This window comes from Elephas maximus, chromosome 9 (assembly GCF_024166365.1).
Source record: "Elephas maximus indicus isolate mEleMax1 chromosome 9, mEleMax1 primary haplotype, whole genome shotgun sequence".
NCBI lineage: Eukaryota > Metazoa > Chordata > Mammalia > Proboscidea > Elephantidae > Elephas > Elephas maximus.
The window spans coordinates 43281620-43300411 of NC_064827.1; the positions used below are offsets into that span (position 1 = coordinate 43281620).

Here is an 18792-nt window from a genome sequence, read left to right on the forward strand (position 1 = left end):
ATGCATATGAGGTGATTAAAAATACCATGGTTTGGGTCAGGCGCACCTTAATCCTCAAGGTGACATCTTTGCTTTTCAACACTTTAAAGAGGTCTTTTGCAGCAGATTTGCCCAATGCAATACGTTGTTTGATTTCTTGACTGCTGCTTCCATGGCGTTGATTGTGGATCCAAGTAAAATGAAATCCTTGACAACTTTATTATTTTTTCTGTTAATCATGATGTTGCTTATTTGTCCAGTTGTGAGCATTTTTGTTTTCTTTATGTTGCATAATCCATACTGGAGCCTGTAGTCTTTGATCTTTCAGCAAGCAAGGCTGTATTATCTGCATATCACAGGTTGTTAATGAGTCTTCCACCAATCCTGATGCCACATTCTTCTTCATATAGAACAGTTTCTTGGATAATTTGCTCAGCATACATATTGAATAAGTATGGAGAAAGGATACAACCCTGATGCACACCTTTCCTGATTTTAAACCATGCAGTATCCCCTTGTTCTACTTGAATGACTGTCTCTTGGTCTATGTACGGGTTTCGCTTGAGCACAATTAAGTGTTCTGGGATTCCCATTCTTCTCAATGTTATCCATTTTTATCCATAACTTGTTATCCATAATTTGATCCACATAGTCAAATGCCTTTGCATAGTCAATAAAACACAAGTAAACATCCTTCTGGTTATTCTCTGCTTTCAGCCAAGATCCACCTGACATCAGCAATGATATCCTTCATTCCATGTCCTCTTTTGAACCCGATTTGAATTTCTGGCAGTTCCCTGTCAATGTACGGCTGCAACCATTTTTTAATTATCTTCAGCAACATTTTACTTGCATGTGATATTAATGATATTGTTAGATAATTTCTGCATTCCATTGGATCACCTTTCTTTGGAATAAGCACATATATGGCTCTCTTCTAGTTGGTTGGCCAGTTAGCTATCTTCCAAATTTCTTGGCATAGACAAGTGAATACCTCCAGCGCTGCATCCATTTGTTCAAACATCTCAATTGGTACTCCATCAATTACTGCAGCCTTGTCTTTCACCAATGCCTTCAGTGTAGCTTGAACTTCTTCCTTCAGTACCATTGGTTTTTGATCATATGCTACCTCCTGAAATGGTTGAACGTTGATCAATTCTTTTTTGTACAGTGACTCTGTGTGTTCCTTCCATCTACTTTTGATGCTTCCTGTGTTGTTCAATATTTTGCCCATAGAACCCTTCAGTATTGCAACTCAAGGCTTGAATTTTTTCTTCAGTTCTTTCAGCTTGAGAAATGCTGAGTGAGTTCTTCCCGTTTGGTTTTCTAGCTCCAGGTCTTTGCACATTTCATTGTAATATTTTACTTTGTCTTCTTGATCCACCCTTTGAAATCTTCTGTTCAGCTCTTTTACTGGTTGAAGAGGTTTCTTTACTGCAGGACTTCTCAAAGTCTTTAAAATACTAATGGACATTTTGACAGGATAGAAAATATGTAGTGTTTTCCAAAGAAATTTATCTATAGAGCCTTTTTTTTCCCGTAAAGTATCACGAAAGACAAATATTCCTAAGAATATACTATAGGAAATGCTAGTCTAAGCGATACTTGGCTAAGGGTTTTATCAGTTCCAGTTTTATATGGATAAAATTGGAAATTAATATGGGAATGCCATTATAAATCATTTATAGCTTATACATAGTAATTATGTGTAAGTTAACTACATAATAAAATGTATATGGTTCTCCTTCCACAGTTTGAGTTTAGTTAATTCAATAAATCTTAAAGTTCCCCTTCAGGTATTGTTCTAGATAGATAGACGGGGTGAACTCTGGCTATGACAGCCGAGAGTCTAGTGACAAAAACAGACAAAACCAGGCCAAGAGCTACAGTAGCTGGGCTGGTTTCTGCTTGGATATGGCCTCTTACCATACTTTTCAGGGCTAGGATGGTCATTTGGAGAGTCCCCTTCATGGTCATTAGTCTGCACTTGTGCATACACTCATTCATCATCATCATCACAGAAACTTAAAACTGACCCTCAAGTATCACAACCATCTGATTCTCAATTTGACATTTCCTAATATATATATATATTTTTAATAACAACAAAAAATGTAAGTACATATTTGCTTGAACTGGCTTCCTGCAAACATAAAAAAAGCCTGGGGAAAAAGCTCTGGCAGGCCCCAGTGTCTACCTCTCCCCCTAGGCCGGACCCTCTTGGCCTCCTTCCTAGATGACTTCCCCACTCTAGAGCCCCCCCTTGCAGCCCAGGGTTCACTTGGCTGCCCTATAGTGAGGCTGTTGGATCGTGTGCCAATTTCCAAACTCCAGACAGTTAGAGCCAGAGCTGGTCCCAGCTCTGCCTCCTTCCTTCCTTCCTTTCTCCTCCCCAGATGGCCAGATTGCCATCAATCTCCATAGGAAACAATGACTTGAGAGCCTGCCGAGCCACACCTCTTGCTTCCTTCAAACAGGCACCTCTGAGAATATGCAGATAGCCTGATCCTTCCCTCCCCACCCCCTCTGGGGCTCCCTGCACCAGTTCTCCCAGGGTCTGCTGGAAGGCATGCAGCAGCTACACCCAAGAAGCAAGTTTCCCATGCCTCCTTTCCAGACACAGGCTGCCCTTTTGAGGAGGGAAGAGGGTCCCTGAGGCTAACCAGGGTGCAGTGAAGAAGACTCTTTCCATTTCTGTCCTTTCTGGGCTGTGGACAGTTGAGGGTGGCAAGCAGCTGGGAGCTGGGAATGACTCAGCCTGAACCCCAGCTACCAAAGAAGCACCCACCTTCAGAGGCTACACATGGGGCCCCTAAGAAGCCTCTGAGCAATATCACTCCAGAAGCCTCCCTTGGAACATCTTGTCTGAAAGGTAACAGCCTGGGCACTGCTTCTACCCCAAGTATAGCTTTTCAGGCTGTTCTCAGAGAAGGGATTTATTTGTCTTTTTTCATTCTGACTCTTCCAGGTGATGCAGTAACACACACATCTCTTCTTAAATGAAATCAGCAAAAGGACCCAGCCCAGTCAGTCAGTCAGAAATAAAACCATAGGTTTAACCAGAATGAGGGTAAAAGGCCAGGCCAGAAACTGCAACATAAAACACTCTCTCAGACAACAAAGGATTTTATTTTTCCTGCATCAAAGTGCTGCTGAAAAAAACAAAAAACATGATGGCTCTTTGCTGCCACCAGTTCTCTTGCATTCATCAAAACAGGTTTCAGGGGGAAGGTGTGAGGAGGTGAGCACATTTCTTGGGAGTCCTTTTGAGATGGGGCCAGTACCACTCTGCCCTTTTGTTTGCCAGTACTCCTGGGCCCCTCAATCACCCCAAGAATCTACCTTCCAGCAACAGAATAAAGGAAAACAGCAGCCTTCTCCTACATAAACTGTCCCTGAGGGCAAGAGGTACACAGGCCCCCAAATTTCCTGAGGCGGTATTGATGGTCCCACCCTCCATCCAGGTATCCATGCTAGAAACCAAGGAGTCATCCTTGACTCCCTACCTTTCCACCGCACCTCCCAACAGGTGTCACACCCTGCCTATTTCACTTTGTTAGTGTCTGTGTATCTATCCCCTCCTTGCTGTTTGCTTCAGCTTTAATGGAGATCTTCATCATCTCTTGTCTGGATTATTGCACTCCCTTCCGTATCGGTTTCCCAACCTCCAATCTCACTTTGCCCAACCCCTCCTCCACACTAGAGTGATATTCCTAAACTCAAATTTGATTATGTTATTCTCCTAATTACAACCCTTCATTCATTCCAGTGGGGCCCTGGTGGTGCAGTGGTTAAGTGTTGGCTGTTAACCAAAAGGTCAGCAGTTTGAATCTACCAGCCACTTCCTGGAAACCCTGTGGAGCAGTTCTACTCTGTCCTATAGGATCACTATGAGTGAAAATTGACTTGACAGCAATGAGTTATTCATTCCAAATGCATCCTTTTGCTTCTTCTTCCATGCTCTCTGCCTGAACTCCTGCCCTCACCCCACCTTCTTGGTCTTCTAATTTATTCCTCTTTCAAGAGCAAGTTCAGTCATGTCTCCTCTGTGAAGCCTCCCTGGCTACTTGATAAGAATCCTTCCTATTTTCCTTTGACACCACTGGACCTGGTTCTTACTTCTCTTATAGTGCTCCTTACCCTGTAGTGCCTCAGTCTCCTCTGGACTGTGTGAATCCCTGGAATAAGATTCTGTGGTACTGAGCTCAGCACAGAATCCAGTTGAGAGTAGTTTTTTTTTTACTAAATGTCTGTTGAATGGGGAGATGAGTAATGAGGGGCTGGAGGCCTGAGCAAACCTGATCCTCAGTTTGCAATATAGGAAGGAAAAGAATGATGTGTCTCTCCCTAGAAGCATGAAAAATACTGTTGGGTGATGAGCCACATAGATCCATTAGGAGAATCCATCCTTAAACCGAAAAGTCATCTGACTACAAGGAGGCAACATAAGGTGTCCAGATCTTTTTGGTCAATTTTCCATGGTGGTTACTTGCTATCTTCACGGTGTTCTCTCTGCCACATTCAGAAGCTGCTGCGGCCCATTTACTGAATTAATTTCCTGACCATGTCCATTCCTAAGTGTCAGGAAAAGAGTCTGAAACTCCTTTCCAAGCTCAGAAACCTTGGCAATTCCTCTTTTCTAAGAACCTTGGCAATTCCTCACCTTCTGCCAAGGGAGGTGTCACTCTTTCTTGAGAACACCCTTCATCAATCTCCACTATTTCCTGACATGTATCTTTAAAAACCTTTCTGTAGCCATTTGAGTCCATCCTTCTCCTGTTCACCCACTGAAGAGATCTCACTTGTCTCTGTATCCTTAAAGTACCTGGAACTAAATAGATACACAGCAGATGCTCATGAACTAACCAAATGAGCTAACAGATAACCTAGGTTTCAGTGAGCCTAGCATTTCTCTGCAGTGTGCAGAGACCCTATCTGGTGCCATATGCCATTCTTTAAGTTTCTTTGGTCTCTGAGAGCACAGGAGGCAGGGTTTTGCCTGACACAATTAAGTGCTTAAAAGCTCCATTGTTTTTCTTATAACAAAACTCTTCCTCTCCAATTGCATCCAAAAGAGAAGACACAGACTATGCAGCTGCACCAACCAGCTCAGCAGACAGGCAATAGGGTCAGATAAGCTATTCCCTGTTGCTCACACAAACAGTAGCCCAAGCTCAACCAAACTGCTCAATCGACAGCCTTGGACAGCTGTGAGCTTCCCAAGATCATGAGGTGTTTGGGTCAGACAGATCTGACACACAAAGTGTGCCTATCCTTGGCAGTTGCTTTGGGAGAATCTGTGCTCAGAAATACTCAGGATTGTCTGGGAGATAGACACAGCAGGAGTGGAGCCCAGGGAATCAGTCTCTAAGAGGAGATCTCATTCCTTTCAAAAGAAGACAGGAAGAGACCCTGGGGAGCTCTCAGGGATAGGCCCAAGCCTGGTTCAGCTGCTGAGATGCAGCTAGGCCAATTAAGTTATTGGTGTGATGGGGAAAGGAGGGAGGCAACTCCCTTCAGGCAAACTCCCACCCTAGAAGGGAGGATCCTTGCAGCTGTTGCAGCAGCAACAACAACAACAATAAGGCAGGGATCTCTTCCTCTTCCTCCCACTAGCTGAGAACTAATGCTTAAATTAGCACCTTGGAAACACCCAGATCTGCTGACTGAGCCTTCTCTCCCAACCCCTACCACTCCTCTGGGCCTCCTTTTTAAGCTTGAGTTTACCTTTCAAGTAAACAATAAAAAAATAAAGATGCTTTCCCCCTAGAGCTCATCTTTCCAAGTAAGAAATGGCCTGTGTATTCTTCCCACCACTATGGGTGGAGGGACAGCTATTTGATGATGGAGCCCTGTGACAGGCCTCTATCCAAACAGCTTGGTCCAGAAAGGGGCAATGATACTGACATCAGCATTGTCCTGTTTCCCTTATGGCTTAAGGAGGCAGCCCCTACCCTGCCCTCAGGGGGACTCACACTGAGGGAGTAAGAGAAATAAACTCCCCCTGAACTGTGAGCCACATCTGCATTGCTAACCACTGTCCCCAACACCTAGTACAGTATGTGGAACAGATCAGATGCTTAGTAAATATTTGGTGAAAAATTTGCTGAATCAATGGTGTCAGGGCCCCATGGTATCCTTTGGAGGGGAAACAAGGAAGCTATCATTTATACTTTAAAGAAAATTCATCTTCATTTCATAAACAGAAAAATTGAGAACAGGAAAAAGGAGAGACTTCCTAGAGGTATCAATAAATAATGGCAAAAAATGAAATTGGTTACAGCTAAGCCTGAAACTGCCCCCTCCCCCAGTTTATGCTTGACCCAAATATCCCTATACAGCCACTTCACCCCTCTCTGCTGCCTTTTACCTCTGTGGCATGACATTTTGATTCCTTATGCTCCAAAATGAAGGATGTGAGGAATAGGGTACAGCAAGCTTAGGCTCCTGGTAAAACTTATACCATATTCTGCTGGTCTCAACAATACACAGGACATTTAAGGAGTTCTGGAATGCCTCTAGACTTCAGCCTAGAGACACGGTTCACTAGGCAGAGATCTGAAGGGCAATGTCTATGGCCCCCAAATGGGGAATGACTGTATTGCCATTTCCATTAAGACTCTCACTCAACCTCAACAAAGTATCCTCTTGCAGAGAAGGGCTCCTTTGGCTTTCAAGAAAAGAGTCTGATCTGAAGGTAGCAGCCACAGTTTTTCTGGTAAATGCTTCCTTGTCCACAAGCACTTCTACTCCAGGGTCACACAAACCAGAAAGCACAGACCTAAGGAGTCCTCTGGGCCACTACCCAGCCATACTACCATTTAGAACTTCAGGCAATAACAGACATTGTCTCACAACTGAGAGAGCCCTGTGAACCCATTCTTCCCCCCTTTCTCTGGACAGCTGTTGCCTCAGGAACCCCAGATGGGAGACAAGAACCAACTCATTGTTCCCCTCCTGACTCACTTGGTCCTCCCCCTTCATCTACCCTCCCTTTTGGTAATTGATTAGATGCTCAGAACTGGAAGAACACTCTAGTTTCAGAAGTCAGGTTAGACGAAAGAAGTCCAGAAAGAAAAGTTCTCTTAGCCCAGTCCAAGGTCCTTCTGCAAGTTCATGGGTACCAACTTCCCTCCAGGATTCTTGGGCCCCCAAATAATCCAATGATGGTATTAGCTTAGGAAAGAAATTCTGCAGCATCTCTCTCCCCAATTTAATATTGTACACTTCAGTAAAGCTACTCTGTTTTAGCTTCTAGAACTAAGTAATCACAGAAGAGAGGGAAAAGCTACTTATCTCCTGCTTAGTGGCCATTGATTCTCTCCATCCCCCAAAAGGTACATAGAGTGGGTCATGGGTCCTTGCCAAGGCCCATCCTGGCTGCTGGAATGGGCAGATTACTTACCCAGGAAGCCACAAAGCACATCTCTCAGCCCAGCGCCTCCAGACCCAAGGGTAGAACCTGTTCCTCACCTCTTCACCTAACAGAGGGATAAGGCTTAGGGAGCCCCGAGCTTCAGGACTTGGAGAGCTCTGCTCACTCCAGCAGAGCCCAGAGAATAGGGCATCCACGCCTTCAGGTTCCAGGCCTGCCCCAGGCTTCTTCCAGCTTCTCCTGGGAATCCACGGGGAAAGGAGATGGAAAAGCGAACGGAGCAGGAATGCTCCCTCCTTCCTCCCCCTCTCTATACCAGCTGGCTAGGCCTCAGTTCTCCCGCGCTGGCGCCATGCGGACCAGCTAGTAAGGTAGCCCCCTGGGCGGTGGCCAGCGGGAATGGTCTCCCCCGAGGCCTGGCCTAGGTGCGCCCGCGTCGCCCTCCCCCTCCATCCTCTCCGCGCCGGCAGCGATGACATCATTCCTCCCTGACGCCGGGACAGCGGACAGGCGGCAGAATCAGCGCCCAGCAAAGAGTCCAAGCACGTAGGCCTTGGAGGCTGGGGGGCTCTTTGGAACCGGTGGGCACAGGCAGTTCCAGCGCGACCCCGCCCCCTCACCGTGAGTGCCGAAGCGCTCTCATCTGCGCCCTTGTTTCTCCATCTGGCCGCCGCACACTCTCCTCGTCCGCTCCGGGACCCCCAGCCCAAGCTGCCTGAGCTCTCCTTTGGAGAGAAATGGAATTCCGTCTAACGGGTCCCTGACCACGGCTCCGCGTTCCCATCCACATCCGGCGAACTGGCAGGCAGGCCATTCATCTCCTACACGGTCCCCTACTCGTCCCCTACACGTCCCCTTCCCAGTCCCTCTTAGCTTGACGGGGCCTCCGGCCCCCTCCCCTGCCCCGAGCATCACAGACCTCTAGGGCTGAACGCCTGCCCAGCACCACCTCCCCATCACAGCCCCCTGGGCCTGCTGCTGGCGGTGTCCCATCAGTTCCTTGCCATCCCCCGCTACGGGCCTCCACCAGGGGGTGCACCATTGTGCCCCCGCCCCGTTTCATCCACAGCGCTCCCCGAGGCTGCCTCTGCCTGACTCCGGTGACGGTGCCTTTCCGCTTTACAGGCCCCTTAGCTCTCACCCCGCGAATTCTCCCAACGTGTTCTTGGCCTGCAACTGCCCCTACCCCGGCGATGCGTTTTCACAGCTCTCTTTACCCCACCCGATGGCGCCCCCTCCGCACGGCCCCCATGGCCTGATTCTCTCCTCGCCCTCCGCGGCGCCCCCTCCCGGCCCTGGTCTACCCGCCGCCCGCCCCCTCACCAGCGGCTGCATCTCCGAGTGCGCGGTGGGCACCTGGAACCGGTCGATCTCCTCCATCATGGTGCCGGCGGGCGAGCAGACCGGAGGCCGGGGGCGGCCTGGGACGCCGACAGGGCCGCGCGGGGCGGCAGCCCCAGGAGCCCGGCGGGTGGTGCAGACTAGGCCGCCCGCGATGAGTCCGGCGGGCTAGCAGCCCGGCGGATGGGGAGGAAGGAGAAGGGGTGAAAGGTTCGCGGGCGGGCTGAGGCCGGCGTGGCTCGGTAGGCTTGGCTAGCGCTACAGTAGCTGTGGCCAGGCCGAGCCGCAGGTCTTGCCTCGCCTCCTCCTCCGCCGCCGCCTCCTGTCAGCAGCTCAGCCACTGCGGTGACTCGGCAACTCCACTTCCGGGTCCGGGACACCGCCCGGGTCTTGCATTATTCATGCGGAACCGGCGTCTGGGACCGCCCCCAGCCCCGCCCATATGCGGGCGTTCCGAATGCTCATTGCAGTTCGACGAATTACTTCTGAGGGGGCGGGGCTTGGTGGAGCGGGCGGATCCCCGTGCACCCAGCCCCGCCTCCTCCCCGGGCCGGGAGGGGTGCCAAAGGCGCCTGCGCCTTGATTGCCAGTCGGTTGCTGGGTAACCGCGTCGGGGAGGAGCAGACTCTTCCCCACAAGGGCGCGGGGACCGACGACGACGGCTGTCCCCAAAGAACCCCTGCGACTGGGGATTAAAGTGAGAGTCCAGATTTCCTGTGTGTGGTCGAGGAGACGAACAAACTTCCTGACCTCAGGCGAGGGAGCGTTTTGTACGCTCTCCAGGGATTGAGATACTTCCTGCTTCTACGAAGATGCCCCCTAAACAGCTTCGTAGGCAGGTAATGCACACCCCACCAGCCCTCTCCCGATGACCTCTGACCTTCACCCCTTCACTCCCGTGACCACGGATTATACCTCTCCAGCTGCTCCTTGATCTTCCTTTCCCTGTTGATCCCTAACGTTCTCTCCCCCTGTGACCCTGGCCTGTGCTCCCACTGATGACTGACTCTGCCCTGCTTTGTCCTACTGACCCCGGCCTCCTCGCCCACACAGCTCCTGAACCACTATTTCTTACCTCTCTCTCATTTGGCCTTCTCTCACCACTGCATTCCCTTTCTCCATTCACTCCTGACCCATCCTGACCATCCCGCCCTCTTAACACCCCCTCCCACTTCCACCTGTACATTCCTCATTGCCTTCTCATTCTTGTCCCAGAGGAATCATCTGACCAGCCCTTTGCCATGTGGTCTGCACTGGGCTGGATGGGGATACAGGCCTTGCCCTTCGGAAACCCACAGAAAGAGTGCAAGAGAACTATAACGAAGACAAAAATTATGTGCCAGAGTTTGGCTTAGGTTTTCTGTGCTGGGAGACTTGTGACGAGAGAGCTCAGTTGAAGAGGAAAAGGAGAGAGACCTCTTTCCCATCTCTGGCCTCCTACCTCACATACTGCACACCCCCAAACACTGGCCTCTATTTCTGGAGCCCCTGTGTCCATTCCTGTGACTCATTCAGCCATGTGAACATTGTGTCCTTGTTGCCACCTGGCCAGATGTCATCCCTTCTCACAGGAAGCCCAAGAGTCAGCCCCTTTATCCACATATAGCCCAGAGTTCTGCTTTCCTCCTTAACGTTACCCAGAAGCCCCAGCTTCTCCAGGAGCCCTCTGTGGAAAACTATTCAGTCCGTCAGGAATCACCTTTTCCAAACCCTTTATGCATTATCACCCTGGGACTAATGTGCAGTTTCTGGCTCTGTGAAGCAGGACTTTTATTTATTTGTGCTCAATTTACCTCACTCAGGCCTAGGTATTTTGAGATTTAGAGAGTGAATCTGTGTCCGTTCTATTTGGACTTTACATATTTTGGTCTGGCCCCCTCCATATTAGCCTTTTGCTCCTCTGCTTCTTTCACCAGGACTCCTGCAGCAGGTGGGCCCTTCTTTCTTAGATTTTTCTTGTCGTAGGGAAGCTGTTATTCCCGTATAGCTATGCCCTAGTTTTATGTTGAGTTGTGTTTTGAAGCACATGTGCTGTACTTAGGCCTACTGACTCTTAATTTACATGCAATTTTAAAAAAATTAACGCCATTGAGGTCTGGTTTACACACAATAGAATGGTCTGTTTTAGTTGTACATGTAGACAAGTTTTGACAAATTTATACACTTATGTAGCCACTGCCACACTCAAGATATAGGACACTTACGTTACCTGGGAAAGTTATCTGGTGCTTCATCAGTCAGCTTCCTTGCTCCCCCACCCCACCAGCTCCAGGTAACCACTGATCTACTTTCTGCTGCAACAGGTCAATCTTTTCTAGCACTTGCAGTTTGAACAATTTTGGGGATCTATTTTCCCAGCCCATTAGGGGAGACATGAGAGAAATAATTAGGAGAGACATTAGAGACTGGTTGTTCTGAGAGCAGAGAGAAGTGACAACTGAGAGGAAGCAGAGAAACCTGGGACAGCTGGCCCTGCATTGTTTCCTTGAGGGAAGTGTTGTTTTAGTACAGTGTCAATATTGGTGTGTAGAGTGGAGAAAAAACTGGGTTGTTTCCTGCGTTGTATTCATTATACTCTTGTTTCAGTGAAGCCCAATTTGGGTCAGTGCTAAGTTGGGTGGGGATAACCTAGAGATGTTTGAGAAGTTGTCCGTCCTCTGTGAGCTCAGTCCAAAGAGGGAGACAGAATACAGGCACACAAAGATAAAGGAAAATGGGATCCCTGGGGTTGAGAGGGAAAGAGACATGTAGGTTGGAGCAGCAGAAAGCCTTCGGGGAGGAAACAGGTAGGACTTAGATGCCTGCAATGGAGAAGAGGGTCAAGGTTGGGTTTGTTAGGGGACAGAGAGGAGTTTAAACTTCAGCGGTTCATGCCAATCCACTGATCAGACCTTTCAGTGGCTCCCTGTTGCTCTCAAAATAGAGTACCAAAAGTCCAACATCTTCGATGAAGTCTACAAGGCCCTGCATGGTCTTGCCTTTGTTACCCACCCTACTTCAGATCTCTCAATTGCTCGTGAAAGTTCACAACCACAGCACACTAAATTGCCCTCACTTCCTAGAAAGTGACATCCACAGTCTACTCTGGGCCTTTAAAACTGCTGTTTCCTCTGCCTGCTTGGTATACTCTTTTCCACTGGCTACCACCTGCTCTCCCCCACGTATCTGTCAGTTTGTCGTACTGTGGGGGCTTGTGTGTTGCTGTGATGCTGGAAGCTATGCCCCCGGTATTCAGATACCAGCAGGGTCACCCAAGGAGGACAGGTTTCACTGAGCTTCCAGACTAAGACAGACTAGGAAGAAGGACCCGGCAGCCTACTTCTGAAAAGCATTAGCCAGTGAAAACCTTATGAATAGCAGTGGAACATTGTCAGATATAGTGCTGGAAGATGAGCCCTCTAGGTTGTAAGGCACTCAAAAGATGACTGGGGAAAAGCTGCCTTCTCAAAGTAGAGTCGACCTTAATGACGTGGATGGAGTAAAGCTTTCAGGACCTTCATTTGCTGATGTGGCATGACTCAAAATGAGAAGAAACTGCTGCAAACATCCCTTAATAATTGGAACCTGGAATGTACAAAGTATGAATCTAGGAAAATTGGAAATCGTTAAAAATGAAATGGAACACATAAACATCGATATCCTAGGCATTAAAAAAAAAAAATTCTAGGCATCAGTGAGCTGAAATGGACTGGTACTGGCCATTTTGAATAGGACAATCATATAGTCTACTATGCTGGGAATGACAGCTCAAAGAGGAATGGTGTTGCATTCATCATCAAAAAGAATGTTTCAAGATCTATCCTGAAGTAAAATGCTGTCAGTGATAGGATAATATCCATATGCCTACAAGGAAGACCAGTTAATACAACTATTATTCAAATTTACACACCAACCACTAGGGCCAAAGATGAAGAAATAGAAGATTTTTATCAGCTGCTGCAGTCTGAAATTGATCGAACATGCAATCAAGATGCATTGATAATTACTGGCGATTGCAATGTGAAAGTTGGAAACAAAGAAGAAGGATCAGTAGTTGGAAAATATGGCCTTGGTGACAGAAACAATGCCGGAGATCGAATGATAGAATTTTGCAAGACCAACGACTTCTTCATTGCAAATACCTTCTTTCACCAACATAAACGGTGACTATACACATGGACCTTGCCAGATGGAACACACAGAAATCAACTTGACTACATCTGTGGAAAGAGACGATGGAAAAGCTCAATATCATCAGTCAGAACAAGGCCAGGGGCCGACTGTGAAACAGACCATCAATTGCTCATATGCAAGTTCAAGCTGAAACTGAAGAAAATCAGAGCAAGTCCACGAGAGCCAAAATATGACCTTGAGTGTATCTCACCTGAATTTAGAGACCATCTGAAGAATAGATTTGACGCACTGAACACTAGTGACTGCAGACCAGATGAGTTGTGGAATGACATCAAGGACATCATCCATGAAGAAAGCAAGAGGTCACTGAAAACACAGGAAAGAAAGAAAAGACCAAGGTGGATGTCAGAGGAGACTCTGAAACTTGCTCTTGAGCATCGAGCAGCTAAAGCAAAAGGAAGAATTGATGAAGTAAAAGAACTGAACAGAAGATTTCAAAGGGCCTCTCGAGAAGAGAAAGTAAACTATTATAATGACATGTACAAAGAGCTGGAGATGGAAAACCAAAAGGGAAGAACATGCTCGGCGTTTCTCAAGCTGAAAGAACTGAAGAAAAAATTCAAGCCTCGAGCTGCAATAGTGAAGGATTCCATGGGGAAAATATTAAACGACACAGGAAGCATCAAAAGAATATGGAAGGAATACACAGAGTCATTATGCCAAAAAGAATTAGCCGATATTCAACCATTTCAAGAGGTGGCATATGATCAGGAACCGATGGTACTGGGGAAGAAGTCCAAGCTGCTCTGAAGGCATTGGTGAAAAACAAGGCTCCAGGAATTGATGGAATATCAATTGAGATGTTTCAACAAACAGATGCAAAGCTGGAGGTGCTCACTCGTCTATGCCGAGAAATATGGAAGACAGCTTCCTGGCCAACTGACTGGAAAAAAAGAGATCCATATTTATGCCTATTCCCAAGAAAGGTGATCCAGCCGAATGTGGAAATTATAGAACGATATCATTAATATCACACGCAAGCAAAATTTGTCTGAAGATCATTCAAAAATGGCTGCAGCAGTACATCAACAGGGAACTTTCAGAAATTCAGGCTGGTTTCAGAAGAGGACGTGGAACCAGGGATATCATTGCTGATGTCAGATGGATCCTGGCTGAAAGCAGAGAATACCAGAAGGATGTTTACCTGTGTTTTATTGACTATGCAAAGTCATTCGACTGTGTGGATCATAACAAACTATGGATAACGCTGTGAAGAATGGAAATTCCAGAACACTTTATTGTGCTCATGAGGAAACTTTACATAGATCAAGAGGCAGTTGTTCGGACAGAACAAGGGGATACTGATTGGTTTAAAGTCAGGAAAGGTGTGTGTCAGGGTTGTATTCTTTCACCATACCTATTTAATCTGTATGCTGAACAAATAATACGAGAAGCTGGACTATATGAAGAAGAACGGGGCATCAGGATTGGAGGAAGACTCCTTAACAACCTGCATTATGCAGAAGACACAACTTTGCTTGCTGAAAGTGAAGAGGACCTGAAGCACTTACTAATGAAGATCAAAGACCACAGCCTTCAGTATGGATTACGCCTCAACATAAAACAAAAATCCTCACAACTGGACCAATGAGCAACGTCATGATAAATGGAGAAAAGATTGAAGTTGTCAAGGATTTCATTTTACTTGGATCCACAATCAACAGCCGTGGAAGCAGCAGTCAAGAAATCAAGAGACACATTGCACTGGGCAAATCTGCTGCAAAGGACCTCTTCAAAGTGTTGAAGAGCAAAGATGTCACCCTGGAGACTAAGGTGTGCCTGACCCAAGCCATGGTATTTTCAATCGCATCATATGTGTGTGAAAGCTGGACAATGAATAAGGAAGACCAAAGAAAAGTTGACGCCTTTGAATTGTGGTGTTGGCGAAGAATATTGAATATACCATGGACTGCCAAAAGAACGAACAAATCTGTCTTGGAAGAAGTGCGGCCAGAGTGCTCCTTAGAGGCAAGGATGGCGAGACTGCATCTTACATACTTTGGACATGTCAGGAGGGATCAGTCCGGACATCATGCTTGGCAGAGTACAGGGTCAGCGGAAAAGAGGAAGACCCTCAACGAGGTGGATTGACACAGTGGCTGCAACAATGAGCTCAAGCATAACGATTGTAAGGATGGCGCAGGACCGGGCAGTGTTTTGTTCTGTTGTGCATAGGGTCGCTTTGAGTCGGAACCGACTCGACGGCACCTAACAACAACAACAACCACGTGCTCTGCCCCTATCCCTATCTCTCCTTCATCCCTGTTGATACTTCGAGTCTCAGCTTGGCCTCATATTCTCCAGCAAGGGATTAAGTGCTCTTTCTGGAGGCAAGACAGGGTGATACCCCACTAGAGTATAAATTCTGTGATGGCAAGGATCATGTCTGTCTCATTCATTGTTGAGTCTCCTTTACCTACCAATGCCTGAAATATATTAAATTCTAAGAAAATGAATTGAATATGAATCTTGAATGCACTTAGCTGTCCTTTGGAAATTTTGATCTGGGTGTGTTTGAAGGATAGGAAGGGAAGAGCCTGGGATAGGCAGACTAGTGACCAGAAAATGTCACTGTATAAACATGTTCTCTGAACTCATGTTTATATCTGCTCTGATAGTAGGGCTAGGAATGGTTGAACCACAGTGCACCTCAGCCTTAAGAGCTGGGTATTGGAAAATAAGATGTCAAAAGTACTGATGATGCAAATATTCATTCTCATTAAATAGATATTTATTGAGCACTTGCTACATACCAGGTACTGTTCAAGGTATTGGTGATACAGCAACAGCACTAACAAAAATCCCTGTTTTTATGGACCGTATCTTTCAGTTGGAGGTAAATTGCCAACAAGCAAATAAAATAGAGAGTATCAGATGGCGATAGATACCAAGGAGAAAAATAAAGCAGGGAAGGGAACTAGGAAGTGGAGGGAGACAGAAGATTGTGATTTAAATAGAGTAGTCACAGAGGTGACATTTGAGCAAAGGCCTGAAGGAAATGAAGGAAATAACTATGTGATATCTGAGGGGAAAAAGATTCCAGACAGAGGACATACTAAGTGTGAAGTCTCTGAGGTGGGAGCCTGCTACATATGTTCTGGATCAGTAAGGAAGGGAGGGGGAACGTGACAGTAGATAAGGCCAGAGTGGTGCATCCTCCTACTCCATAACCAGGAAAACCTCCTACCCCATAACCAGAAAAACCACACCTGTTGCCGTCAAGTCAATTCCGATTCACAGCAACCCCAAAGGACAGAGTAGAACTGCTCCATAGGGTTTCCGAGGTGTGGCTGGTAAATTCAAACTGCCAGCCTTTTGGCTAGCAGCCTGAGCTCTTAACCACTGCCTCACCAGGGTACTCCATCCAAAAAAACAAAACTTGTTGTGGTCGAGTCAATTCTGACCCATAGCGACCCTAAAGAACAGAGTAGAACTGCCCCATAGGGCTTTCAAGGAGTGCCTGGTGGATTCAAACTGCTGTCCTTTTGATTAACAGCTGTACCTCTTAACCGCTACACCACGAGGGTTTCCAGTAGGGTTAATCAAATCCAACCAACCAACTGCCATCGAGTCGTATAGCGACCCTATAGGGCAGAGTAGAACTGCCCCATAGGATTTCCTAGGCTGTAAATCTTTACAGAAGCAGACTGCCACACCTTTCTCCCTTAGAGGAGATGGTGGGTTTGAACCACCAACCTTTCAGTTATCAGCGAGTGTATAACCACTGCACTATCAGGGTTCCTGGTTAATCAAATAACCCACGGCAAATTAAATTGATCATGATGGAGTTCCATTAATCAAAATTTGTCGTTAAAATGCATAAATGTCAGGCACCATAGACCATGACCAGCTTAAAACATCACTGGTAATGCCCCAATAACAAAATGTCCTTCCCCAAAATTGTGAGAATTCCAACTGGCTGTTTGTGTACATGTGCAGGAGAGCTTTGCACCGTTGCCAAACATTGCCCGGCAGCCAGACTTTTTAGAAGAAACTTGAATTAGAGTCTTCTGTGAACTCCAGTTAAAGGCTAATTTTAGTTTATGACTAACAAATTTTAGTACCCCTTTATAACTCAGTTGGTTACCATAAAAAAAAAAAAATCAAAGCCTGAAATTTTGCATCATTCTCCTGTAAGGGCCAAATAAAAGACTTACATTTTTGGATCATTTTATGATCTCTCAAGAGGCCCCTCTAGGACACTACTTCAAGAAATATTGATCTAGATGAGGGGTGACTAGAGGTCGAGTGGATATGACTGGGTCCAAGACCAGAAAAGAGTGTTGATGACTCGGAAATTTTGATTGAGTCTGGTGATTGTGCCCAAAATCCACAGAAGGAAGGACAGGAACAGGTGAGCAGAAGTTAAATTCTTGTGTTTCTGTATGCCCAGAGTAAGAGGGTCATCCTTATACCTTATCTTTCTCTAGCCCTAGATAGGGTCCTTTGCCCCTTTACCTCCTAAATACATCTTGAACCAAACCATTTTTCTTCACATTCACTGCTACCTCCCTAACTCAGTCATCTCTCAACCAGAGTGCTGTGATTGCCTTGTAAGTGGTCTTGCTCTCATCCACTCATGCCCCTTCCACTCCATTCTCTGTACTGCACTGAAAAGAAAGATCTTTTCCAACTATCGATCTTATTATATCATCCCACACTCAGAGCCCTTCGGTGACTTCCCATTGTTCTTAGGTCAGGGACTAAATCTTTAGATAACCTTTCAAGGGCTTGTCTGAACTGAGGCCTGCCTTGTTCTCTAAGCCTTAACTTGTACCACTCTTCCCCCATTACTTCTGTGCTTCAGTTCTATGTGCTATATCCTCTTTTTGGAACACTCTTCACACCCTTCCTCATACATGCACTCACCCCTAAGATTTCAATCCAAACATCAATTTGCACAACACATCCCAATGCTCCCTGCCCTGTTCTTGAAGACCGGGGTAAGTTTCCTCTATTCTATATAGTCTCTGAGCTCTATGTTCCTTTCTTTCATAGCATGTATCACACTTTGCAATTACTCACTTATTTGATTATTGATTACCTCTCCCATTAGACTGTGAGCCCCTTGAGAGCAGGGGCTGTGGATGTTTTTGCTCACATCTGTATTCTCAGCTCCTAACACAGTGGCTATCACATCAGAAGTACTCAATGATTACTGAATGAATGATAGAATGTAGTGGGGGGAGGAGCATAGAGTGCTATGGAAGTGTGTGGTGGTGTTAGTTGTTAGGTGCCATCAAGTCGGTTCTGACTCGTAGCAGCCCTATGTACAACCAAATGAAACAATGCGAGGTCCTGCGCCATCCTCACAATCATTGCTATGTTTGAGTGCATTGTTGTAGCCACTATGTCAATCCATCTCATTGAGGGTCCTCGTCTTTTTCACTGACCCTCTGCTTTACCAAGCATCGTGTCCTTCTCCAGGGAATGGTCCCTCCGGATAACGTGTCCGAAGTATGTGAGACAGAATCTCACCATCCTTGCTTCTAAGGACCGTTCTGGCTGTATTTCTTCTAAGACAGATCAGTTCGTTCTTCCTTCCAGTAGTCAATAGTATATTCAGTATTCTTCCCCAACACCATAATTCAAAGGCACCAATTCTTCTTTTGTCTTCCTTACTCATTGTCCAGCTTTTGCATGCATATGAGGTGATTGAAAACACCATGGCTTGGGTCAGGTGCACCTTAGTCCTCAAGGTGACATCTTTGCTTTTAAACACTTTAAAGAGGTCTTAAGAAAGTGTGTGGTAGGGAATCCTAATGCTGACTCTGGGGAAATCAGGTAAGACTCTTGGAGGAACACGAGCATTTAAGGTTTGAACAGAGGAACTACTAAAACAGAAACTAAGAAAGAGTGACTAGAGAGGTAAGAAGACAACAAGGAAGACTATTGTTCCAGAAGCTGAAGGAAGAGTGTGTTTA

The 18792-nt window shown here is 46.5% G+C and overlaps 2 protein-coding genes across 13 annotated transcripts in view; one reads left to right on the top strand and one right to left on the bottom strand.

The window, feature by feature from the left end:
- FAM219A (family with sequence similarity 219 member A) overlaps window positions 1-9047 on the bottom strand; it is a 57632-nt gene extending 48585 nt beyond the window's left edge. For 4 of the 6 annotated variants that reach the window (XM_049895487.1, XM_049895486.1, XM_049895484.1 and 1 more), the window contains exon 1: window positions 8678-9047. In XM_049895487.1, the coding sequence (XP_049751444.1) occupies window positions 8678-8737 (60 nt within the window). In that variant the 5' untranslated portion in view covers window positions 8738-9047. The remainder of the gene's footprint in view (window positions 1-8677) is intronic. The other 2 variants (XM_049895488.1, XM_049895485.1) reach the window with 1 other exon arrangement.
- A 274-nt stretch (window positions 9048-9321) lies between these two features.
- Window positions 9322-18792, top strand: part of DNAI1 (dynein axonemal intermediate chain 1) — a 69162-nt gene continuing 59691 nt past the window's right edge. For all 7 annotated transcript variants that reach the window (XR_007518692.1, XM_049896222.1, XM_049896223.1 and 4 more), the window contains exon 1: window positions 9322-9534. Coding sequence is in view for 6 of the 7 variants with exons in the window: in XM_049896222.1 (XP_049752179.1) it covers window positions 9508-9534 (27 nt within the window). In the remaining variant the exon portion in view is untranslated. The remainder of the gene's footprint in view (window positions 9535-18792) is intronic.